Source organism: Mycothermus thermophilus, assembly GCF_041956435.1.
Source record: "Mycothermus thermophilus strain CBS 625.91 unplaced genomic scaffold VTJ04scaffold_2, whole genome shotgun sequence".
Classification (NCBI taxonomy): domain Eukaryota; kingdom Fungi; phylum Ascomycota; class Sordariomycetes; order Sordariales; family Chaetomiaceae; genus Mycothermus; species Mycothermus thermophilus.
This window is the reverse complement of record NW_027191428.1, coordinates 1568164-1591723: the sequence shown is the minus strand read 5'-3', so window position 1 is coordinate 1591723 and position 23560 is coordinate 1568164. Positions and strand designations below refer to the sequence as shown.

General features: G+C 54.6%; 12 protein-coding genes across 12 annotated transcripts; 5 read left to right on the top strand and 7 right to left on the bottom strand.

Moving 5' to 3' along the window:
• Positions 1–295: 295 nt before the first annotated feature.
• VTJ04DRAFT_2717 (uncharacterized protein) lies at positions 296–985 on the bottom strand (the record flags this gene model as incomplete). The annotated part of the gene is made up of 1 exon (XM_069360537.1): positions 296–985. The coding sequence occupies one exon, from the start codon at positions 983–985 to the stop codon at positions 296–298; it is 690 nt and encodes a 229-aa protein (XP_069221238.1).
• Positions 986–2084: 1099 nt separating this feature from the next.
• Positions 2085–3956, bottom strand: VTJ04DRAFT_2716 (uncharacterized protein; the record flags this gene model as incomplete). The annotated part of the gene is made up of 5 exons (XM_069360536.1): positions 2085–2168; positions 2223–2875; positions 2932–3145; positions 3212–3487; positions 3543–3956. 5 exons carry the CDS (start codon positions 3954–3956, stop codon positions 2085–2087), a joined length of 1641 nt encoding a protein of 546 aa, XP_069221237.1.
• Positions 3957–4041: 85 nt separating this feature from the next.
• VTJ04DRAFT_2715 (uncharacterized protein) lies at positions 4042–4461 on the top strand (the record flags this gene model as incomplete). The annotated part of the gene is made up of 1 exon (XM_069360535.1): positions 4042–4461. One exon carries the CDS (start codon positions 4042–4044, stop codon positions 4459–4461), a length of 420 nt encoding a protein of 139 aa, XP_069221236.1.
• A 3994-nt stretch (positions 4462–8455) lies between these two features.
• VTJ04DRAFT_2714 (uncharacterized protein) lies at positions 8456–9937 on the bottom strand (the record flags this gene model as incomplete). The annotated part of the gene is made up of 3 exons (XM_069360534.1): positions 8456–8767; positions 8844–9189; positions 9264–9937. The coding sequence occupies 3 exons, from the start codon at positions 9935–9937 to the stop codon at positions 8456–8458; spliced, it is 1332 nt and encodes a 443-aa protein (XP_069221235.1).
• Positions 9938–10924: 987 nt separating this feature from the next.
• Positions 10925–11570, bottom strand: VTJ04DRAFT_2713 (uncharacterized protein; the record flags this gene model as incomplete). Its single annotated transcript, XM_069360533.1, has 2 exons — positions 10925–11176; positions 11244–11570. The coding sequence occupies 2 exons, from the start codon at positions 11568–11570 to the stop codon at positions 10925–10927; spliced, it is 579 nt and encodes a 192-aa protein (XP_069221234.1).
• Positions 11571–12002: 432 nt separating this feature from the next.
• VTJ04DRAFT_2712 (uncharacterized protein) lies at positions 12003–12707 on the bottom strand (the record flags this gene model as incomplete). The annotated part of the gene is made up of 1 exon (XM_069360532.1): positions 12003–12707. One exon carries the CDS (start codon positions 12705–12707, stop codon positions 12003–12005), a length of 705 nt encoding a protein of 234 aa, XP_069221233.1.
• A 2254-nt stretch (positions 12708–14961) lies between these two features.
• Positions 14962–16095, top strand: VTJ04DRAFT_2711 (uncharacterized protein; the record flags this gene model as incomplete). Its single annotated transcript, XM_069360531.1, has 3 exons — positions 14962–15178; positions 15234–15473; positions 15560–16095. The coding sequence occupies 3 exons, from the start codon at positions 14962–14964 to the stop codon at positions 16093–16095; spliced, it is 993 nt and encodes a 330-aa protein (XP_069221232.1).
• A 670-nt stretch (positions 16096–16765) lies between these two features.
• On the top strand, positions 16766–18335 carry VTJ04DRAFT_2710 (uncharacterized protein; the record flags this gene model as incomplete). The annotated part of the gene is made up of 4 exons (XM_069360530.1): positions 16766–16988; positions 17050–17610; positions 17668–17803; positions 17858–18335. 4 exons carry the CDS (start codon positions 16766–16768, stop codon positions 18333–18335), a joined length of 1398 nt encoding a protein of 465 aa, XP_069221231.1.
• Positions 18336–18416: 81 nt separating this feature from the next.
• Positions 18417–18800, top strand: VTJ04DRAFT_2709 (uncharacterized protein; the record flags this gene model as incomplete). Its single annotated transcript, XM_069360528.1, has 2 exons — positions 18417–18576; positions 18631–18800. 2 exons carry the CDS (start codon positions 18417–18419, stop codon positions 18798–18800), a joined length of 330 nt encoding a protein of 109 aa, XP_069221230.1.
• A 96-nt stretch (positions 18801–18896) lies between these two features.
• VTJ04DRAFT_2708 (uncharacterized protein) lies at positions 18897–19166 on the bottom strand (the record flags this gene model as incomplete). Its single annotated transcript, XM_069360527.1, has 1 exon — positions 18897–19166. One exon carries the CDS (start codon positions 19164–19166, stop codon positions 18897–18899), a length of 270 nt encoding a protein of 89 aa, XP_069221229.1.
• Positions 19167–19503: 337 nt separating this feature from the next.
• Positions 19504–19820, top strand: VTJ04DRAFT_2707 (uncharacterized protein; the record flags this gene model as incomplete). Its single annotated transcript, XM_069360526.1, has 2 exons — positions 19504–19571; positions 19628–19820. 2 exons carry the CDS (start codon positions 19504–19506, stop codon positions 19818–19820), a joined length of 261 nt encoding a protein of 86 aa, XP_069221228.1.
• A 97-nt stretch (positions 19821–19917) lies between these two features.
• Positions 19918–21981, bottom strand: VTJ04DRAFT_2706 (uncharacterized protein; the record flags this gene model as incomplete). The annotated part of the gene is made up of 2 exons (XM_069360525.1): positions 19918–21778; positions 21827–21981. The coding sequence occupies 2 exons, from the start codon at positions 21979–21981 to the stop codon at positions 19918–19920; spliced, it is 2016 nt and encodes a 671-aa protein (XP_069221227.1).
• Between the last annotated feature and the right edge of the window lie 1579 nt (positions 21982–23560).

The following is a 23560-nucleotide window of genomic DNA, read 5'->3' as shown; positions in this document are numbered from 1 at the left end:
TGTCTTGTTTGACCGAAGGGGGACGAGACTGATGGATTGAAGTTTGTTGGAAGAGTCAGATGGATGGAAGTCTTATGTGGACACAGATTGTTGATACCCCTGAAATGTACTTGCTTGGTCTTGGGAACTGTTGTCTGCTCAAGGAATTTAATGGATTCTCAATCTCAAGAACATGGTTTCTTCATTTGGTTATTAAGCTGCTACTAACACCTCGCCCCTGAGTCAGCCATGAATATCCACCGAGATATCTCCCACGATCCTTTTCTCCTATATCCTCCTCCTCCAAGACTCCTCCTCAGGCGCAGAGTGTCAACACCAAATCAGTCTGCGCGGTGCACACTTTCACCTCACTGAACCCCAGCGGCATACCCTCTTCCCAAATGATGGGCCGACAACCAGCCGTAGTCTGCACAACCATCTTATACCCCTTAAAGATATGCACCGCCTGGTTACTCTCACTCAAATCATACCAAACCGCCGCTTTCTCCCCATCCAACCCCGTCCCGCAAGCCTCTTTCACCACATCCCCACCCCCTTCACCATAAATCCCCTCGTCGCGAGCCCTCCTGCATTCCACATCCAAAGTATACGCAAATATCGTATGCGGGTCATTCTTGGACAACCCATCCTCAGTCCTGGAAAGCTTGAGCGAGATTCCTGGCGTTCTCGGGTCTCTGCGGAACCGCTCGCTGTATTCAACCGTCCTGTTCTCCAGGATGAAGGGACCCTCAGTGCCTGAGGGGACGGACCAGAGGTACACCGGGAAAGGACAGCCGTTGCGGACGCGGGCGCAGCCGATGGAGCTGGCAGGCGGTTCAGCACCGCCGGCAGGCGGCTGGGAAGCGCCAGTGGTAGGGGCAACGATGACGGTGCTCCAAACCGTGGTGGTTTTCGTGTAGAGTTCGCTGGCGCCGGTGGCGACAGCAGCAGTGGCTGCGAGGGGAGAGGTCAGGAGAAGAGATGAGAGGAAGAGCACGGTTTGCATGGTTGGAGTGTACTGCCCGCTCTTTGGAACGGAGTCAAGCATAACGAGGGAAGATGATCACCAAGATCAGCGAGGTTGCGAGCTTCATCTGGTCCAAGGTCCGAGTACTTGCGGACCCCAGACCACGCGGGTATTTATTATCTTTTCTCTCCTCTCCCTTCAACCACATGATTCAACCACCCTGAAACAGTAAGTTTCCCCGGGAACCGTCTGACCTCGTCACACTCTGTGCGGCAGCATCACAAGGCGTCAGTTTGGAGTAGAGAGGCCAAAGTTGAAGATATTGTTTGGCCATTGGTGATGCACAGGAGTTAAACAAACACAGGTTAAACATAATCGAGACTCGGTGGACATGGTGGCATTGCAAATACCGAGCAGCCAGATCACAGCATTGTAGCGACAACCCGCATAAAGATATCAACGCTCTCGTCATAGAAGGGTCAGGATTTCCCTGTTTGTATCGAGAGCACATGTTAAATCCCCAACTCTTCCCACATTCCTTACGTAATTACCTGTTTACTTGCTTACCCCCGAGGAAACAGCACGACCTTTGGGGGCGACAGCGTTCGCTATAGCATTTCCGCTGTATTTCACGCATGTAGCTGCGTCCAAGGATATATATCTTACATCACACAAGCGCCACAGCAAGTACAACAACAGGTTGTTGGGGTGATAGTCTCGGGGTAATCAACAACAAGGGTTTGGTGTGAGTTACACAGTGGGAAAGGGTATTAGGATCTGTCACAACGCGTTCCACGACATGATATGACAGGGCTTCTCTCGAAGCAATCTCTGTGAAACAGTGATCCAGAAGATGATACGGAAGGAAATAGCAACAAGGTTGGGTGGGAGTCTCATCGGAGCCAAACCTAAACCTTCGGGCTGGCCGTCCTGGCCTTGTCTGTACATACGGAGAATGGCCGTAGGCCATATCATTGCAAGGCAAGGCCCATCGCCAAAAATAGCAGCCAAATACAGCGCACTTGGCTCGATGCCAAAGGACTTGATCAAACCATTTCCATGCACGCCGGCAACCCGTGTTCATTTTTGTTACTATGAAACAGAAGCTGACACAGCAGGTATTACGCGGGTGATCCCATCAGAACACGGTACCATCACTGTCGATAAGGATGGGCGCCTCTTTGGTGTTCGGTCGGCTGACTTCGGCAATCTCACGTCCTCCCTTTGAAACGTTAGAACTAATCCAAACGATTTCGACCGACTCGTTAGAACTCACCTTCCAGCTTCCTGCCTCCAACACCTGGGCAAGGCTGAGCTCATGTCCTCCTAACTCGTTCTTGAGCGCCTTGTTGACTTCAACCGTCAACATGTCAAGGAAGCCGACGGTCACGCCGCGCCATTCGACAATGACGTCATCGCTGGGCTCGAACATCGGCGCCACCTCGACGCCCTTGGTGCCTGTGCGCTGGCAATACTCATTGTAGTGCTGCAAGCCGCGCTCCATGTCAGCAGGCTTGAGAGTCAAGACACCCATGTCGACAAAGAGACCGCCATTGCGATACTCGGGCAAACCCGTGAGCAGTTCCGTCCCTGCAAACTGAATCTTCATGATGCTTTGCATAGGTTGCAGCAACGAGTACGTAAGCCATTGTGTCAACTTGTGGAAAGGCAGGATGCTTTCCCAGGGAGCGACGCCGTTGGCCTGGCCGGTCGTGTTCGGGAACGGTGAGAAGGTTGGGCTGCTTGGTGATTGTGCGGGTTGGGGCATCGAGCTACACGGCCAAGCATCTCCAAGAGACACGCCATTAATGGCGGTACGGGACGGCGGCCAGATCGGGGCCAGGCCGTTCATGAGCACGTTCCACAACACCGGGAGCGGTACAATAATGACGCTGGAGGCTTGTGTGGCTGGGTGGGACAAGATGTGGTCTAGCAACAGTTAGCACGACCTGTCCTCACCGGTGCATTGAGACACGAATACTCACCGAGCATGTTGCCTGGCCTGCCGTCTTCGCCAAAGAATTCCTTGTTCTCCAGCGCACTTGCCAGGCGGATGAGGAGCTGCGACCGGCCTTCGAGGCCTGCCATCTCGTTGCCGGGACGGGACTGCAACCCATTGGCGAGCTTCTCAACCGTCAACTGGCGGAGGCCCTCCTTGTCCACCTGATACTTATTGTTCGGGTTTCCCGAGAAAAGTCCCTGAGAATATCGGCATCAGCATATGCTGTCAAAAGGGATACGCTTGCGCCAAAGGGACCAACATACAGCCTTGAACATATCCAGACTCGCGACCGCGATACCCTCTGAGCGCCGGTAAATTCGCCCATTCTCGGGGCTCTTGTAGCTCCAGACAGTGCCGGCTCCGGCGTCTAGCAAGACGCTGACGAGGAAAAGGTCGATCATGCGTTTGCATTTCTCCGTATTGTCCACCTCTTCAGGGAAAGTGGCCAGGAGATGGGCAATCCTGTCACGTCCACCAACACCGAAATGCTGGTACCGGCCATGCGGAGGGATGCTGGTGAAGGGGGGATCGTAGTCGCGCTGTCAAAATGGCGTTAGCTTGACACCATGTGGGACGCAATGAAGTGAGGCTTGCCTTGATGATGTTGGCCACGAACGAAACAACATCCGGAAACTTAGCCATGTCAACGTCGAAGTGGTTGAGTTCGTTCTTCAGGGCTTTCTGCGTCACAATCTTGCAGCGCTCGCGCACGGCCCCCAAGCTGCGCAGATAGCCCGCCGGATCGAGTTGCGGGTCTGGGGGCCGCGGCATAGCGATATGAGGGACTGGTCCGGGAGAAAAGGGGGTGAGTGGTGTACCAGGGCCTCCGGCAGTGCTCGTGGTGCCAGCTGAAGTCCTGTTCATGATGCGCGCGTTGGTGGTGTTGATGGGGGTGACGATGCTCGAGGAACCCGACGTGAGGGAGGACTTGGATTGAGAGTTGGGCAGAGAAGGTTGCGGATTGCTCGCCGGTTTGGGCGCCCGCTCTCTCCTTGAAAAAAGGCCCATCTTGATTCTCCTGCGGTGGAACAATACCGCGCCTTATGTCTCGCTGGGCAAGTACCCGTGTCACACTCTGGCACGTGGAGGTTCAATGTTGGAGATCCCCAGTTGTCGGATGCGCGCCGAGATCTCGCCAGGCGGTCTGGAGTTGGATGTGGTTGTTCGTGACGGCGCGAAGCTCGATTGGATAAGGGGTCCCGCCTCGTGGCAATTTGATGTGCTGGCAGATGCACCTGACCCGATGTTTGTCCCAATTGACCGCCGGGGGGGAGATGGCGCCAATCGCAGGGCAGCGGTGGGACGGCCGAAGTTTTTGAGTTCGAGGATGGTCCTAGAAAGATGGCTTTGCTGCCAGGTTTTTTGTATGTACGATCGAGGGTTCTTCCAACAGTTGGAAAAATCCCTTCAATGGTGCCGAGGGCGGAACCAGGGGTCAATTTTCTGCTTTGGGTTCCTGAAATGCCCCAATGGTCAGTTATTCCCGTTCACAAGCATGAGACTGCAGACCTGACCTGGGAATCGGTCAGAACAGAGGAAGAAAATAAACAAAGAGGGACAGCCAGCAAGTTCAACGTGGGAGATGTTGGGCTCTTGTTGAAGTTGGACTGGCAAGGTCGCAACCTGATGGATAACCAGGAAAGAACATGGGGATGAGACCCGACGTCCGAAAGAGAACCTGGAAGGGTGGAGGCGAACGAAGTGGGTCTGGGCCTGAGAGCTTGCGCTGGACCTGCTGCAGCTGGAACAGTGACTTCTCAATTCCACCAACACTGCACCTTCCGTGTGGGTGTTATCCAAGTTTGTTGACCCAAGGATTCTCGTCTCTCTTTCCATCTCTGTCACGTCCTGTCCCGTCCCTGCCGTGCCGTTCCCTCCCACCTGACATGTATGACAGACAGGATGCAGGAACGGGAAGGAACATTGGGCACGGACCGGGACAGTCTTTTTTTGGTCTTTCCCTCTCTCGACCTCTCACAAATGAAAAACAGGCTGGAACTGAGAATTGATGAAGAAAATAGAAAGACGGGTAGTCATACCAGAAACGCAGCAGCTTGCAGGTCGGCTGGTAGGTTGACCTTCAGGGCTCTCTGGGCAGGGCTTAGTCTCGCCTGCTAGGTTCAAGTCTCGGCGTAAAAGTGTCTTCCGCGATCTGCCCGTTGTTTCTCGTCGGACACTGACACACTGACTCCCGCCGCTCGCTTGCTTCCGCGTTCCCGTCGGTTCCTTTCTCCAGACCGTTTGCTGTCTTGAAGGTTGATCCGTTGCGCCGCTCTGCACTGCTCACAGTTGGCTTGTGATTCGACTTCCGCTAGCCCTTGTCCTTCCTCGGTTCGTCGAGTGCGTGCTCCAGTCGTCGGTCGTAGTGCTCTCTTCAAGTCGAGTTCGAAACACGGCAGTCAACGGCGGATCCCACGAGAGACGAACAGATCTCTTCTCCCCTCCGTTTTTAATGAATCTTCGTCGCCTGGACGAGAGATGGCCTGATCTGGTGTTGCGAGCGTTCAAGGACCGGGGTGGAAGGCGAAAACCTTGTCGACGTGACGCTGGTAGGATGCTGCGGCGCAAGTCGAAACGGAACGTCGTCCGTCGACGACGCACGGCAACCATGGGCACCGACCCCTTAAATAAACACTCTTGGAGCACATCATCGCATTTCCTTCACATGTCGATGCGCTAACGCTAGTGTAGTTGAGTTCGACTTGTCCTGCTCCCAAGCCGCTGGCCACAAAAAGCCATCAGCGCCGACAAAAAGCACGGGCCTGGCGCCTCCTCCTCGTCGCGACCGTGCTAGCCTCCTCGGCCAGAGTTGGCCAACCCAAGACAGGAAAAAAGCCAATGCACAAGGTCGAGAACAAAGCTCGCCCCCACACCAAGCTTCCAACAGGGCGGGACGCGTCGCCGGGAAGATTTCCAGTTGGTGTCTTGAAGAATGACCCGCTGACAAGGGGCCACAAGTGAAAGCTTGCTTCGAAGGGATCCTTGCGGTCTCTGCAAGGTACCCGCCATTCTCGGCGCGACACACAACCTAGAACCCTCCGATGATGTGCCATTCTTAGGGAATTTCACTGGACTGCGTTGCGTTGCGTCTGCCCAATAACACCACACAACACACCAACAACGGAACCGACACCAAGAAATCACAGTCACAACGCTGGTGAGAAGGCTGTTACTCCGTAATATAAGCACAAGCGGAACCCAGAGTTTAGGAGTGCTCGGGAAGCCCATCCGTCGGTGTATTGCAGGCTTGGCATGCCCAACCTGGAACGGCCGAGGTGAGCGAAACCCTCCCGTTTGCCCTCTCGCTTCTCGTTGGCAACATCAACAACTGATGACGGTGGAAAGGATGAGACGAACACAGGTGAAGTGAACGCTCTGCTTCCTGCCCCAACTCGTCACAGACGGCTTTTGTGAAATGAATTCCCCAAGCCGCCACTGGAGCTTGCCTAACCCCTTCAGGCCACGCGCTAGGGCTCGCTAGCCTGGTGGTCCTGATGGCGCCGCCGAATCCACGCCTCTGGGAAATCCATGTCCCTGGGTTTGGGATCCCAATCCCCCTGAACCATCAGGAGACTCGAGCGCCACCTTCCGCCACGCTTCGCTCGAGCTGGTGTTCCCATGGTCATGGTTCCGGAGTAAGACCCGAGCACCACACGTGCAGCGCCATGACGAGGCCCCTGCTGAAGTGAACTGATGAGCAGACACCACAACAACCTGGAAACTCTCTCCAGAAGGAGAGTCGAGGAAAGACGGGATCTTGGCGATTCGCATTCCCCTGATTCGATCGGTCCTCGTCGCCCGCGGTTTCAACACAACATTGCTCACTTCCGGCCAGGTAGTTACTTTGTACAGCGAAGCATTCTCGACAGGCTCCACGTCTGATCCAGCTTATCAAGTCAGGAAAACGGCATCCAGGCAAAAGGAACGAGTACTTTTCACTTGATAACTATCGACAACCACCAGATTTCCATTCGCCGGGAGATTGCCCGTGTTCTCGGCGTTGCTCCACCACGACCGCGGCAGTGAGGCTTCCAAAGGGAAGAACAGGATCCATCAAGAAATGATGCAAGTGAACGATGGGCCCATCCGAACCGTTGGTACCGATCTCATCCTTGATGGTGGAATCGCGGCATTCAGCGGCAGTTCAACCAACAAGCACGCCGTTCTCTGCCTGCCGTGAAGGTGAAGTGACTGTAAACCGACTCCCTTTTCCTATGCCATGTTCTCGGGCTCTCGGCAGAGAAACCGAACCAGTCTTTTGGGAAGTTTGGATCCGGACATTGGAGAAACGGCTGGCCGGGTTGGGTCTTGAGTCCGAAGAAAAAAGAAAGGATGGCAATCTCTCGTCATCAACACAATGGGCCACTCCGCATCCACCCGTTCTCTTTTGTGATGAGCGAGCGTCTCCGTCGGTCTCCAAGGCTCCGGGTCGCAACCTGTAATCCCGCGGAATTCTGCCGATTTTTCCCCCAAGGTTCCTGATCCGGATCCAAGGTAAGTACTGGGTATTATGCACCTCGAACTCAAATGCTCTGAAAGCAAATCCCGAGAGATCGGTGCTGTGAGCCATATCTTGTCCCGAGCATCTGCTCCACCCTTTTGGGGCTCCGCCGAGATCGTCCTATCAACCTCCGCCGGGAGGACGTTGGTTGGCTGAACAAAACAGCCACTACAGAGCAGACCCTGGCCTCCACCTGGGAACAGGATGCCACACCTGCGTCCCGTAGCCGGATAGAAGTTCATGACGGTCGGTTGTATCCAGCACAGTGTTACATGCGAACGAAGTTCGTTTCAACGAGTTGATACGGGTAGCATAAGGTGACTATGGCGTGCTGAAGGCAAACTTTGTCAGGTCGCAGAGCCCGCTTTCCATGTGTGTTGTGACCGGGCTTCTTCAACCTGAGTTCAACTCGTCGTGTCATACCACGTCACGAGAGCAGTGAGAATGTTCTTTCTGGTATTCCACGAACCCAAGTTGCGTGTTCAAACGGGTATAGACGAAGTTCGCACGGGCATGGCTGGGGTTGATGCCAGTGGAACGGCTGTGTTTGTGGTTCTGAGCGGTCCCGATGCCGAAGATGTCAAAAATGAAAGAGCTTGGCTCGAATCCTAGGGCACACCGTATAGTGTTGCAAACTACCTATCTCAGTCAACGCAGATACATCATTAGAAACTTGTCTGCTCGAACATGAATCTGTACCTACCCAAGTCTTTATTAAGACCTGTGCTTAGTCGCCTCAAATATCTTATTAGGAGTCAAGAAGCTTGGGTGTGTTGATAGGTCAAAACAATATGTCGTATATCGCCGACCAACCTGCATTTCCTCCTCCATATTTTTCCCAAGTCTCTCTCGAAAGCTTGTTCGACTCTATCCTCAACACTCGCGTTTGTCAACGCCAGACTAACGGCATAAGAGAATATGGAGGAAGTTCCGTCTACTATTGTCCCTTGTGCCGCCGGCGCCACCATCATAATTACCGCCGTGGCCATGATCCCAGCCTGGTCATTCATGGTGGTGTTTGTGGGGTTGGAGGTATTGGCGATAGGTCATCCCTGTTTGTTAACGCTGTGGAATGTTGAGCTTTTGCTTTCTGAAGTTTGTAAACCCGAAACCAAAGCCAGGCCAAAAGACCCGTGACGATTGCCAGAGCGATGCCCACGACGATAAGACCTATTTCTACTTTACTCAGCTTGGACGGTAACGATGATGACGGCGGCGTGCATGTCCCCAGTGTGACAAGATTCATTGAGAAGTCGGGGCGCTGCTTTTGCTTGGCAAGTTTGAACTCTCGATTCGCCAGATCGACGACGAGTACCACCTGTTTTATTCATGTTAAGATCCGGAAATCCCTCGTTGGGACGAAGGAGGGTTGAGACGCAATGAAGGTCACTCACCTGGCTCAGGAACACCCGGCCAAGGACCACTGAATCACCGAGAGGACTGTCACGGTAGATGGTTATCTGCTTATAGTTCGGATCTGTGATCAACTTCCCATCTTCATTGCCCTCCCGACCTAAGCCGGTCAGGGGGCGGATGAGCTCGTGTGACGGGATGGTGACCGTGAAGCCGTTCTCAAGGGTGATCTCCATGGTCATGTTGAGATCAATCTTCGAGGGGAATACAAGACCCTCCTCAAGGTTAAAGAGATGAGAGTAGTTCTCGCGATCTATAAGCTCAATGCCAGCCGCAGTGACGATATCGCCTATCGCTTTTGGTCCTAGTCGGAAGAAATCGTCATACCTGATGTGGAAGTAGTGATTAGCAACCAGACGACATAGTGATCAGCATCGTACGATTCTGTTAAGGGAACCTACGGCTCGATACAGGCTCCTGGGACGTTGGTTGGATCATATGGCTCAACCTGACGGCTAGTCCCGTTGACCGAAATGTTGACAACGACTTTGGTCATCTTGGTCTGGAGCGGGCAAGGCCGCTGGACAAGCCCTACGCCTGGCTCCTTGATCGAATACGTCACAAAAGACCCCTCGATACCATTTTTGTCATATCCTCCGAGCACAAGGGCACCGCTCCGTGGGTACTCTGCGCTGCGAGACCCAACGTTGAGGCTCCATTGTGGGAGGATCAGACCCGGTTCAACCAGAGAATGCAGAAAGTTAGAGTTGTCGCCCAGCCCGAGGTGGTGCATCGAATGGTTCTCACCCTCCTTCACCCATACATGGATGTAAGGGTTCGTTGTGACACCGTCGTCGAACAGGTGGACGGGGAGGCTCATGACGTGCGGGAACGGGTCGCGGTCCCTCTGCTCGTCCGTCATGATCTTCCACCAGGCCGGGTTTTGCTCCTTAAGCTCGTCCTTATTAACCTCAACACTGAACTGGGAGAACGCCTCGCGGTCCAGGGCGCCACCAGCTCGGCTGCGGCATTGTGCTTCGGTCATGTTGGGGTATTTTTTGTACCGGGTCCGCACGTTTTCCTGGCATAGATCACTGGACATGATCAAAGTAGTGTTCACGACGGTACTCGGCATCAAACAGATGTGAGGAGCGCCCCGGCCATCCCCGATGGCCAGCTCAACTCCCCAGGCCCAGCCAAGCCCTTGGACACTGCCAGAGCAGTTCGACAAAACCAAAGATATTGGCCTTGAAACGCATGTCGTTGTTGTTTGCAAGGCAACCAAGGGTATGATTGCCAAGAAGGCGATGATTGTCAGAATGGGGTCGAGGAACATGTTGGGTGCTCCTAGGGGTTGGCTGCAATGTCAGTTGCACGAGGCTTGGATCCACAACGACGGGTTGGCTAACACTGACCTATCTCTTGTGTTATTGAATAGGGTTCATTTGTCGATCAGCCGACAACCGTTCAGATGGTTAATAGTTCATAGGAGCTGACAGAAATACAGAAATCCAAGACATGGCGCTATCTCTTGACCCGGACATCTCGTTCCTTGTTCCTGGTGATGGAGATCAAGGAGCTGGGGAGAACAGAGAACAACTAATAGTACTTAACAGCCCACAGGTCTTCAGACCTACACTAAACCTCGCTTGGATTTTCTGCGTGCGGGGTTCTGTGGCTTGGGTCTACAGTTACCGAAAATGAATGTCAATATGCAGCTTTTGAGGTGGCGAAGTCTGCGAAGCACCTCGAGAGTCCAGTCGATTGGAATCCATTGGCGAAGAGACCACAGGATCTCTGGAAAGTCCAAGCCAAAGAAGTCATGATGCCATCACATGGAAGTGGCTATTCAAACTCTGGAGCTTCTACTCTCATCCATCTTTGGATTATTAACAAGTCAACTGAATAGGTTTAAGACCGGAACAAGAGCTCAACATGATTTTAACCGGTTAATACCTGTCCCAAGTAAGTCATTGTGTAACCTAGACGAGGCTGTCAGCCACAAACTCTCAAACGCCTGCATGGCATGGCCTGCACGTCGCCCCAAGCATCCATCGCCAAGAGCATCATCGACGACATCACATCTGGATCCTAACCACCTCCTCTCTTGGCTGTCCCAACATCACCCAATCCTCGGCTTCCGTCGAATCCAGACCTCTCGATCTCCTTTTTCGTCACCCTCTGCGCCTGGAATTTCCCGCAGCTCCACTTCCCAAACCTTCAACCGGTAGGTTCCGCGATCAGCACGGCCTGAGAACAGGTCGAACGACCATCCATGCTTCGGACATGTCAGGCCAGCGCTTAAGGCAATGCCAAAGTCTTCGATATCAAACGGAATACCCTGGGATAGCGGGTAGGAGGAGTGCGGACATTGCTGCATGAGGAGAGCCATTAGTTTCACGCATAGTTTGTAGGCTGAACCCAAATAAGCAATCACTTACATGATCAATAGCATGAATCTTCCCTCTAAACTTAAAGACTAGGACTTGGTCGGTCATATCCTGCGAGCCCTCCTCGATGGGGAGTTCCACTTCAGTGCGTTGGGTGGGATCTGTCCTTGGCACATGGAAAACTTTGCATGGGACATGTTGTGTGCTGTTTGTTGCCTCGTCCGAGTTGTTTGAGTTGTGTGCTGTGTTCATAAGTGAACATAGCTTCGGCTGTTCTTCATCTTTGCTAACTCCGACTTCGGGGAATGATGATGCTCGGCCGACAGGGAACCAAGCATTTTCTGGAGGGATACGAGAGCGGAAAGGGTTGAGGAACATGGTAATGCTGTAATCGAGAGTTTTAAATGAGATAATTTCTCAAACTGCTGACCTGAAGTCGAGATGCTGTGGAATGCTGACACAGCATTGAACCCCTGAGCCCAAGTACTTGAGTCATTTGAGACAACGCCAACAAATACACTCCGAATGTGGGTCATCACGTGCGTTGTTGATAATACCGTTGATACGATGTACCTCCAAGTATGTACAAACCAAGCCAAAAGGATTGAGGTGGAAAAATTCGATTGAATTTAGTAACCGCATCAAAACGTTTGTCTGGCCGCGATCTGACGCAACAAACTTCCGTGACTCGGATGACAGAGTCCACAACCACCCTCCCCCATCACGGACACCAGCTCCACGGACTCATCAATCCCCGTTGAGCAACCCACAACCTCGATGGGACAATACTCTCGGGCATCCTCAACTGATTTAGTTGCCATCCCACACCTTGGGACCCGGCATGATGTACGGCGCCGGGTTGTTGGTCCACTTGTTGTAGGCGATGCCGGGGTCGTTGGCCCTGTAGATGCCCGGGATCTTCACGAGTGGGTTCGGGTTGCCGCCGCCGGGCCCCTCAATCTTGAGCTGCGCGCAGGTGATGTAGAACTGCGCCCTGTTGACGTGGCCCTCGTGCAGACCGATATGCTCGATACGCACCAGATACTCGCCGGGAGGAGTCTTGGGCGGGATGGTAAACTCGAGCCGGTCCTTGTAGTACGAGCACCAGTTGGTGTCGACGTTGCCACCACCGCGGCAGAGACCGGTCTCGTAAACCTTGAACCAGTCCCCGCTGCCATCGTAGTTGTTGACGCTGCCCGGGGCTTTGGACATGTAGATGAAGCCGGGACCAGGGTGCTCGATGACCTCGTTGTTGAAGACCTTGAAGCCGATCCTGTCGCCGGCCCTGACGGTGGCGGTCTGGGTGTTGCCCGGTCTGGCACCCACGTTGCAACGCATGTCGTTGGAGTTGAGGATGTCGGGGAACACTGGGAAGTACGAGTTGGAGTTGCGCCGCACGTAGGTGTACTCGCCGCCCATGCGCTGGCCGTTGACGTACAGGATGTTGAAGATGTAGTGCGCATCCGCCGTGGCCAAGGTGGCCGCAATGGCGGCGAGGGTTGGGAGGAGCTTCATGATGCTTACCGGCTTGCTTGTTGTGTAGGCTCTGTTGAGAACACCTGGAAGTGAGCGGTGATTTGGATTCAATGGCCTTGGAGACGGGAAAGATGAATGCCCCTTTTATAGACCAAGGTCACTGCAGTTCCCATCTCACTGTTGACTCTAAGCCTCTCGTACAGCAACCTGACCCTAGTTCCCCCCTTCATCTCACGAGGTCTATGCCGTGTTTCCTGTCCTATTACACCGGACTAGGACTCCCCGTCCAGATATTACGCCAAGCTCCATTCCCAGAGAAGCCTTCCAAGTGCCGGATGTGGGGTGCGTCTTGTTCCATCAGTGATCCGGGGATGAGGTCCGAGTCCCTACATAGTAGAAAGTGGGTTGCTCAATCATGTGCCGGGGGTCAGTCTGACACGAATAGGGACCGGCCTGTCATGGGACTGTAGCCCTTCCGGAGGATGCGGAGCCGAAAAAGGAAGGCGGATCGGCATAGGACATTGTGTTAGGATGTCCATCTAGACGAGATCTTGATACACACGGCATACCGCTAGCTCACCCCGGTTCCATTCCCCACGTGTTCCAACCGCAGCCTCGCCTACGCAACTGCCCGCGTGCAATTGCCGTGATGCTGTAGCATCAGGAACGTGGGAGGCTGTGACTCTCGTTGGTTGATCTAGATTATTAAGACCAGTAGATTGGGTGGTTGACCCAGGGTACAGCGTAGCCTTACCCCGGACGGACCTTGACGTCGTGCTGGGAGCGGGTAAATCCACCACTAGGAGGCTCTGCTGTAGAGTGTTCCATCTTTGGGTCTTATTGACGTCCTGTGCCGGGGCAACAAGAGAGTGTATGCTACCCGTTTCCAAGAAAGCACATTGAATCCACCAGTTACAAGTCAACACCATGCCGGGATGTAGGTCTAGAGTCCGTCACGAAAGCATCCAAACCCAGCCCATTTTCGGCCGTAAGAAATTAATCCGCCGCAGCAATGCACAGGAAATGAAGGCGCGCAAAAAAGAGTATGAAACTGATAGCTGGTCGCAAGTATTCAGGGGGTCCGATGCCTATGTTATGACTCTCATCCATTGTGTCCACGACTCAATGGCGCGGCACTATTGCCCATGGTGGTTGGCGTCGCGAATCCCGACGGGATGATGGCGGGGAAAGGGAGATAGGAAGGGTCAAATCCCCGACAGCTGTGCTGGAGATGAGCAAAGATTTTTCTTTTTCATCACTGACACTACATAGATAGTCACACCGCCGTCGAGAAAGCGCAATTGATGTGCTGATGATAGGGGTAGTTTGGTTGGTGATCACCAGACACTCTGGCCATCGTTTTGTTTGCATGAAAATGGTTGTTTCAGATCGCCATGAAACATACACTACTGGGGAAGCAGTGTCATGCAACTACATAATAACTACCTCCATTCCTACTAGTTTTGTTGAATGAGTTTGCTGTTGGTCTTCACGGTGATGTTATTCATCAACCATTATTAGGACTTAAAGACCGAGGACGCATAGAAGATGGCCCTAAGGATGCCACCTTATTCTCTATTACCACCTCCAAATAAGCGGCGAACACAAAGACCTAGATTCCCGGTCCATCATGATCATGTCTAGTATCTCAGTCGAAGTGGGTGTGGAAGCTGTTGACTAGCAACATTACAGAACGGTGTTCTCGGTCAATTGACAGTCGCGGCTCACACTACTTAACTAGGTAGCCTGTCTTTTCTGAGCCTGTTGTACCAACTAACATCTGTCAGAGCCACCGCACTGGTGGCTCGCAAATTGGTGATGAAGCAGTTGTCAATCAACCACTTTTTTTTGAGATCTCTTTTCTTACGTGTGCTGAAGACACTCGAAAGAGAAGACTCGATGGGTCTGACCGTCTCTCCTTTGCCCAGCTGGCAGCGGACCACCCCGCGATCCCGCTGGCTCGCTGCAAGCCACCTCGCTCAGCCTCACCAACCCAACCCAATTTGGTGCACGCTCAGCCCGAAGAGCAGCCACATGGACAAGCCATGAGGCTGCGTCGTGCTGTGCTTCGACCATACCAACTCGTTCCATATCCATGGGACGAGCGGGGAAAGGAATGTCCACCTGGTCCAAGGAGGAGCGTTTGAGAAGCATAGTACAGACTCAGCGTCCGAAGATTCTTGCTTCCAAGCTTCACGACGGGCCCGAGAACGAGCGGCATTGACGCCGACCAAGGTATCCGCAAAGGAACCATTCCAGTTCTATTCGTTCGGGGACGACCAACCTGCCCTCCATGGCGCCCCCTTCAGACGACCCGGTGGACAAGGACATCATGAACCTCATAGCACGCCAAGAGTCCCGAGGAGGATGGCCTCTCGGCTACATCACGGCAACTTGCCCGGCCGATGCGCCCGTCGGCTGCCAGGCCACCCGCTACTTCTCGAACCTCAACTGTTGTCCCGAGGGTCATTTCTGCTTCGGAAGCCTCCAGCCGTATTGTTGTCCCACTGGTATGGATACACGCGACATTAACTATATATCCTTCACTCACAATCCATATCCTAGAGGACGACTGCGCCACGGCAGTTAACAACATACCCCGCTGTGCCAACGGTGAATGGACAATGTACCGTAATACGAGAGACGGCGACTACTTTTGCTGTCCATCCGGTTACATTGGCGTGCTTCCCAAGTCGGGTTCCGGTGGGATATGTGAGCTCGAGGGCGTCAGCATCCCGACAAGCCAGATCGCATCCGTAGCCTCGCAAGCCGGCTTTGTGGCGCCCACCGCAACCTCCAACTCAGGTTCGAGCAACAGCCCTGCCGCAACCACAGATAGTTCCAGTTCCCCCACCCAGCCTGGCACTGACGATCGTCCCCGACACTCACAGGCGCCAACCCAGTCTCCACCGACGGCTCGGCCTCTGGCAACAACAACAATTCCTCCACCGTCTCAATCCCTGCAGGTGCAATCATCGGCTTCGTTATCGGCGGCGTCGCCATAGTCGTCCTGATAGCCCTTGTGCTCTGGCTCCACCGCCGCAGCTTACGCAAGAACCCTCCTGGCCAACCCGCGCCCGTGGTCCAGACAACGGTCTACAGCCAGGGCGGAGCCGGCCGTGACCAGTATACCAACGTCAGCTCTAACCCCAACACTGGGGCGGTGAACTCGTCATCGCAGGGCGTGGCTGAGGAGCCAAAGCCTGTCACTGGTTTCGACTCAAGTCAACAGCCGCAACAACAATTGTTGCTCGGCTACGGGACAGAGATCGTACCGCAACAGCAAGGGTTGCCGGCGGCGGTTGAGTATACCTGGGCTCCAGCCGTGCCGACGGGGCCGCAGGAGTTGCCGGAAAATGTGAGGATTATTGAGATGGACGGGGCGCCTACGCCGCCGCTCGGAGGACAGGGGCCGAGGTCATATTAGAAGTGATTGGGGGCTGGACGTCGCCTCCAGAGGGGGTTGGTTGGAGAGTATGGTACTGTTCTGTTGCTGTCATTTCGAGGTGTTGGGGCGAGAGAAGCAAGCATCGGATACGCTTTCATATCTAGTCTTATATATCCTACATATCACCGGGGCTGTCATCTTTGATGCTCATGGCTCCACGGGTCGAATATCCATGCTTGTTGGCTGTTGAGTGATTCGACCCCTCTCTTTCGACGATGTAGAGATGCTCGGTGAGCCCCAGTAAGAAAGAATTGACCGATTGAAGGACATTTGCAACCGGCCGTCTGATGAAAGTACGTCGTGACGCAAAACCAATTCATTGTGGTTCCCATCACTGGGGAATGCATTCGATGCTGGGATGAAAATGTGATGAAAGCTCCCAATCGAACGGGCCTTGGGGGGAGGACTTGGCCACTAGCAGTGGGTCTTCATACTTCACCGCCTTTGCTTGTTTTGACATATCCGAGCTTGGCATGACCGGACTGAACGGCAGTATTTGCCCCACCAGAATTTTGCACGGCGGGGCCAGCGTCTGGACATCGATTTTCAGACCCTCATTCAGTGGAAGGCCATCTCTCAAGACATAGGCATTTCTGGTGCCAGATCTGTTCTCCGAATTCTCATATTGTGTCGCTTTCTCGCCCTCATCATGGACCAACCCACCAGTGAACCAGCGCAGACTGCGCCGTCCGCGCAACCCCAGCCAGAGACCCAGAAGCTTCCAACCGCCCAGTCAGAACAAACTGCCCCATCTAAGCCTGTCCACTGCCTCGTCATCGACGCCAACGCCATCATTCGGAACGACCCGACCGTGTCCTCCTTGCTCGCTCAAGCCGAGGAGTTGTACACCATCCCGGCCGTGGTCTCTGAAAGTGCGTCCTCCGACCCACACCCTACAACTGTCGGCTTGAAGTTGTCCTAACACCTTCACAGTTCGCGATGAGGCCACTCGGTCTAGGTTCCAGACTACTCTTTCCCCCTTCTTGAAGCTCCGGAACCCGCGCCCAGAGTCCGTCAAGTTTGTGACCGACTTTGCCCGCAAGACGGGAGATCTTCAAGTCCTGTCGAAGCCCGATATTCACCTGCTTGCGCTCACATATGACTTGGAGATTGAGAGGAATGGCGGTGACTGGCGGTTGAGGAGGGAACCGGACCAGAAGAGGGTGAATGGGCCCGCTCCAGGGGCGGAAGAGACGAAGGATGAGGCGTCAGCATCTGGGAACCAGGAAGCTGCGCCCGCTCAAGAAAAGGTGGAGAGTGAGAACCCAGCACCAGAGGAGGAGAAGCAGGATGCTACAGAGCAGGTGACACAGCCGGATGAGTCGATCGAGAAGACCACAGAGTCGCTTTCCGCGCAAGTACAGGACTTGAGCCTCCAGGAGTCTCCCGGGACACAGTCGGAAAAGATATCGTCCGGAGAGGAGGCTAAGGAGAAGGAGGAGGAAGAGGCAACTGAAGAAGAAGAGGAGGATGACGGTGGCGGTGAATGGATAAGTTCGTGCACCATCATTACTCTTGCCGTGGTCCTAAGTAATGCTAATACCCTCCCAGCCCCTAGCAACATCAAAAAGTACCAGGCCCGCGAGAATGCCGTTGTAGAAGAACAGCCAGTACAGAAAGTTCTTCAATCCGCTCTCCTCACAGCCGACATGGCCATGCGCAACGTTGCCTTGCGGATGAACCTCAAGTACGTTTTCTTCTGTCCATTTTCGCGCGCGCACATCCATTCTAACAAGCCCAGCCTCCTCGACTCCGGCTTTGCTCGCATCACCTACCTCCGCACCTGGGTCCTTCGCTGCCACGGTTGCTTCAAAGTCTGCAAAGACACATCCAAGCAGTTCTGCCCATCATGTGGGCAAGCCACCTTGACGCGCGTGTCGTGCAGCACCGACGTCAATGGAAACTTCACTCTTCACCTCAAGAAGAACTTCCAGTACATCAAGCGTGGCAACGTGTATAGCATCCCCAAGCCGACACACGGGTCGGCCAACGGAAAGGTCAAGGGCGGAGGCAAGAACGGTTGGGGCAATGAGCTAATCCTCGCCCCTGACCAGAAGGAGTATCTGCGGAAACTAGAGGAGCAGCGGCGCATGAAGGCAAAGGATTTGATGGATGAGGATTACCTGCCGAGTATTTTGGGTGGCGCGAGGTCGTCGAGCTCGGGGAGGATTAGGGTTGGGGCGGGGAGGAATGTGAATGCGGCGAAGAAGAGGAGGTGATCCAACGCGAAAAGGACAGGATGGAAGGTTAGATGGACGAAAATACCCCGGTGGAAGAGGACAGACACAGAGCACAGCAAAATGATGACCACAATTTTTTGCATTGTGCCTCCAGATGTGACCATTTCAATTAACCAGACAAACGCCGAATACCCGAGCCCAAATGACCCAACAACGCCAAAGAAATTACATCGCTCGTGGTCAGGGAGCGCACCCTCTGTAGCTGTCCCAACAATTGCCTGTGAGACAGCGCTGCTCAAGGCCTGACATATCCCACATTCTGGCCGACTTAAAGTGCCCCTCAGTTGTTCAAAACCAAGACCCTCGCGATGGCTGGATAATCTCCCACATGTTAACCATAGTGAAACATCGCGTTCTCCGCCGCCATCGTTGTTGTCGCACTTGTATCGCCATGGGTATCTCTCTGCATCTATACATCACACCTGCTCTTCAACTACTGCCTGAATGTGTCAATCCTTGTTAGCAACCACCCCTTTTAAGGTAAACATAGCATCAAAAAGAGGGCATACCTCTTCCAATCTTCGTCGTCGAGACCTTAATTCAATCCGTCTCACTCTCCTCCTCGGGATTCGCCTCGATCGCCTTCACCTTGTTCTCCTCGGCGGCGGCGCGCTCCTTGGCGCGCTGCTCCCACATGGCAAAGCGCACAGCGAAGCGCTTGCGGATGGTCAGGCGGTAGCGGGACCACTTGTCGTCGGGCGAGAAGCGGGCCGGGTGCGCCGACTTGGTGATCTGCCCGTCGAGGACCTTCTTGAGGGTGTAGCGGCGGCCGTTGGCGCCGTCGGTGGAGGGGAGGTACATAAGATGCATTGTGGCGAGTTTATTGCGTTGGAGTTGCGGAAGTTGGGTGTTTTGGTGTTGCGGAAAGAGGTTTGGTGCGCAATTGGCCGAGTTGGTGAGTTGGTGATGGTCTTGTTGAGGTCGCGGACAGCCGTGTTGAAGGTCCAGGGAATTTTTTCGATCCGGCAAGCTTTGGCCCCACTTCTCAGCTTGGCGGCCCACCCATTATTGGGTGTGAACAGTCCGAACGGACACGGTGCAAGCTGCCAAGACACGGTCAAGGCTCCCCAGCCGGGCGTCATGATGCTTCTCATCTGACATTCCTTCATTTCTCGAACTTCACGCCATGTGCATTGAGCAAAACATAATGGGCACAGGTACCACAATAACCTCTCAGTCGCACAAAATTAAGAAGCATAGCAACAATCCTGCAATGTCAATTCCTTGAGCAATACACTATTATCATGAAAGCTATTGTTCAGGCCTCCTAGGCAAACTGTCCCCTTTATATCTTCGACAAGTTCAGGTATTCGGTTCCTCCGTCGGATCAATCTAGCCACCAAATCCATTACCATGGCATCCAGTACACGAGATTCCAAGCAAAGAAGAAAAAAGCAAACCGAATACGTCCGACCGTTACCAACACGTCACCATATCAAAGGAGACCGTTTGCAAACAGCTTGAACTTCAACACTCCCCCAACCCCCATCTGGACTTTGCTCTCCTCCTCCGTTCCCTCCTCATTGTCATCATACCACACCGCCAGCACTCCTCCAGCAATTCACCAATCGTCCGCCTGCTCCCAATTATTATCAGGTACATCGCTCCACCGCAACCGACACTGTCCGCTGCTTCGCTCTCCGGCCTCACCCCCTTCAACCCCAGCGACCGACATCACCGGACTCCTCACCCCTTCGCTCCCGCCCTCATTTTCTGTGCCCGCACCGTAACTCGTAATTGACGGGGTTGTCAGGCAGGAATACGGATTCGGCGCCGGCGGCAGAGGCGGGATGGAACTGCGGTTTGAGCCGCCGCTCTGCTGGCTTGGATTCGGGCTGGGCAGTTTGGGGCCTGGGACTGGGCTTACCGGGCGGGGGAGTGCGGAGGCTTGGTGTTGGATTTGCTGCTGTCCTGGAGAAGGTGAGGACGGCGAAGGGTCGTACGGTCCGAGAGGGCGGAGGGAGTGGGGAATTTCGGCGAGAGAGGTATCGTTCAGAGGAGGAGGAGGGATCGATCCCTGCTGGCGAGGCAGGCGCGGAGAGTTGGGGTGCGTCCATTCTGAAGACGATGTTGGGCGAGGGGGAGGTGGTGGAGGAGAAATCGCAGTAGGGTCCACGTCATAGTCATACAAGTCATACCTGGGGCCTGGGAAGTTCCTCGGTACTTGGTACTGTGGCTGGGGATAGCTCCTGATGCTGGGCCGGAAAGTAGAAGGATACGGAACACGATCGGCAGGGAAGGGAGCAGGGAAGGGTGGCGTCGGCGGACGGAGGAGCGGGTCGTTGGACGGGCCACCGAAGTCCGGCTCGTAAAGCGGTCTTATGCGACCCCGTGGCATCGGTGGCATCGGCGGCGGCGGTGGCGGCGGCGGCCGGCTCCAAGGCGTGTCCACAAAGTGTGCACGTCCGCGGAAGTTGTCCACAACCACACCTGGCGGGCAGTTCCAGCGTGGACCGGATGGACCGCCGTCGATGGACGCCGGGTAGCGCGGCGTGAACCGGTATTGCCGGTACCCTGGGGAGATGCTGCGCGAGCGCCGGTATGGTGGGGGAGAGTCGCTCCGGGTGCTGCCGTACGAAAATGAGCGGTATGGGCGACGACCGCTGCAGCGGTAAGGAGGCGGAGAGCTGGAACGGGAACGCCGACACCTCCAGGCCGTGCTTATTGAGGAGAGCGACGGAGATCGAGGCTGGGAGCGCGTCGACGGCGAAGGCGAGCGGGATGACAGTTGACGCTTAATGCGCTCTTCTTCCTGCCGCTCTCGCTCCTCCTCCTGCCGCCGGCTCTCCTCGCGGTAGCGACGCAGCGCGTCGGCCTCATCAGCGCGAGACCAGGGGTTGGCAGTGGCGGCGAAGCAGTTGAAGCCGTCCTCAGTTTCCGCGACTCTCGTCACGGCGCCACGGATGATAAAAGTGTAGAGAAGCGGCTCGTCCGGCTTCGGGTTCTTCCAAAAGCGCAGCTTATGGCGCTTCACCTCGGTGAACTCGGTGTGGGCAAAGCGGTCCTGGAGATGCTCGCGCATGGAGACGACCGTCCAGGTACGGATGCGCCAGCGGTTCGACGTACTCTTTCCTCGCTGCGCGAGAAGGTTGCTTACCACGGTCTTGACGCTCCTGGGCAAAGCCCGGCACCGCTCGTCGAGGTCTTCTTCGTAGGTGCGACCAGGGCCGCACACGGCACGGGCTGGCCGGCTCCGAGAATGCTTTCTCTTGTAGGCCTCGACGGCTTCAAGGTGCATCTCGGCCAGCTGGGATTGGGTTGCCGGCTCCATTTTCAACTGGACGCCTTTGGAGTGAGTCCGGCTTCCAACGGACCGGCGCCTCCATGGTTTCCGGCATTCAAAGGACTCGGTCCTGGGCGGAGTAACAGTGATCGTCCACGCTTCATAATATGGCCTATCCTCCTCGCCTGGCTGAAGATGGCTATCCGTTTGTTAGCAGACGAATTGCTTGGTAGGCAGGATTCCTTACGAGACAGCTGGCAAGTGGTACAGATGGTCGAAGCGCTCGGGGAAGTCAACGTCGGCGTTGGGCGGCTCCTGATCCTCCACCCAGTCTCTGCCCTCGATGTCGACAACATCGTCTACGAGGGAGAGGTCCCCGTAGGCACACCGGCGATGCCGCATGATGGTAGCTTGGAGTTTCCGAGGTGAATTGAAGGCTTGCACAACGTGTATGATTGGAAAACCCCATCCAAATAGAAGAGGAGAGGAACGGCGAACGGAGCGACAGGAGATGGGTAGGTTTACTTAATGGTGGTGGAAAGCCCCCGACCCTTTGCTTGCGGGGGAGTTTGAGGACGCGGGGGACTTGCTTCAACGCGGGGTCCAGGTTTCACACATCACAGGCAGAGACGGATGGAACACTGATGGACACAACGCAACACCAACCCAGATGTTAGTCTTCGGAGCGACCAACAAGGTTGAGAAATCGGCAATGTGTGGGAACACAAGAGACAAATGAGCAAGGGGTCATTCTGGTCCATAGATAGGCCTAAGGTACCGATCCCGTCAGAGAGGCCAGATGGATACGGAGTATAAGGTCCGAGTGGGCGTAATCCCGAGGGCCGCGCACTGCCACGATGGTGTGCCTGGAGGCACCGCACCGACGAGATGCATGAGGGACGCGTATGCAGCTAATCAAGCAACGCCAACCCCTCCTCGAGAAAACGTCTCATGGTGTGCTCCGTCAAAGTCATCGAACAATGGACGGGAAACATTGGGAAAAGAGTCCAATGGTAAAACCATGAACAATGAACCTCGCTCCGGAACTACAGTAGTAGTTCCTTCCCGTTATAATACTGTATGTATGTACAGTACATCCATACGTCGCACGGGTTTGCTGTGCGGCATGCTTGGAAGTCTTGGCTTGCAGAGCGGATGCGGATACGCCGCAGCGATGGTCGAGGCTCCGTCAACCATCGTACCCCAACAAACCATGCAAAATCACAGACAGAAAACCTGATATGTTGGGGCCATAGGAGATGTACCTCACTTGGATTGTCCTCATCAAGTTGTGTGGCCAGACGTTTGGTGGCCTACAAAGACGAATTGATGTGGTGGGATCCGTCAAGGTCTCCTTACCAACCTGGAAGATCAGGTCCTGACCTTGAACCCCCCGAGATGGCAGCATTGAATCCTCAATGGGAGGGTGGTGCAAGTTGGAATTTGCTTCTGTCGGATGGGGGAAGTTCGATGCTCCCTGATACCGCGCAGTGCCTGCCCACATCACAACGTCCTGGAATCGAACCCAGGTGCTGCATTACACGTCAGTGAGTGTATGGTTCTGGCAAGGGGCGCGACCGAGTGAGTATGGGTTGGCCATGGTTCGCAGACCACTGTTCTGGATGGAAAGTCCAAAATAATAGGTAACTCGGGATCGACAATGTACCTACCTAACCTGATGTAGTCGTGGTGAGTCAGGCAGTGAAAAGACGTACTCGAGGAGAGAGATTTCCCAGCCTGTCCTGAAAGCACCTCATCTGACGATAAATGATTTCAAAATGCGGCCAGTCCTGCGAAGACGTAAGCGGGTGGTGCGCGCTCCGTGGTGGTTCGCGCATCTTCGGGAGAGGTGCAGTGCCCAAGGGAACTCTGAGTTTGACATTCCCTCTGTCCCTGTCCCGTCAACGAGGGCCTCTCAGCAAGTATGTGCTGCTTGCTGCATTAGCCTAGGTCCTTGAGCGTCCAACGGGATCACAGGATT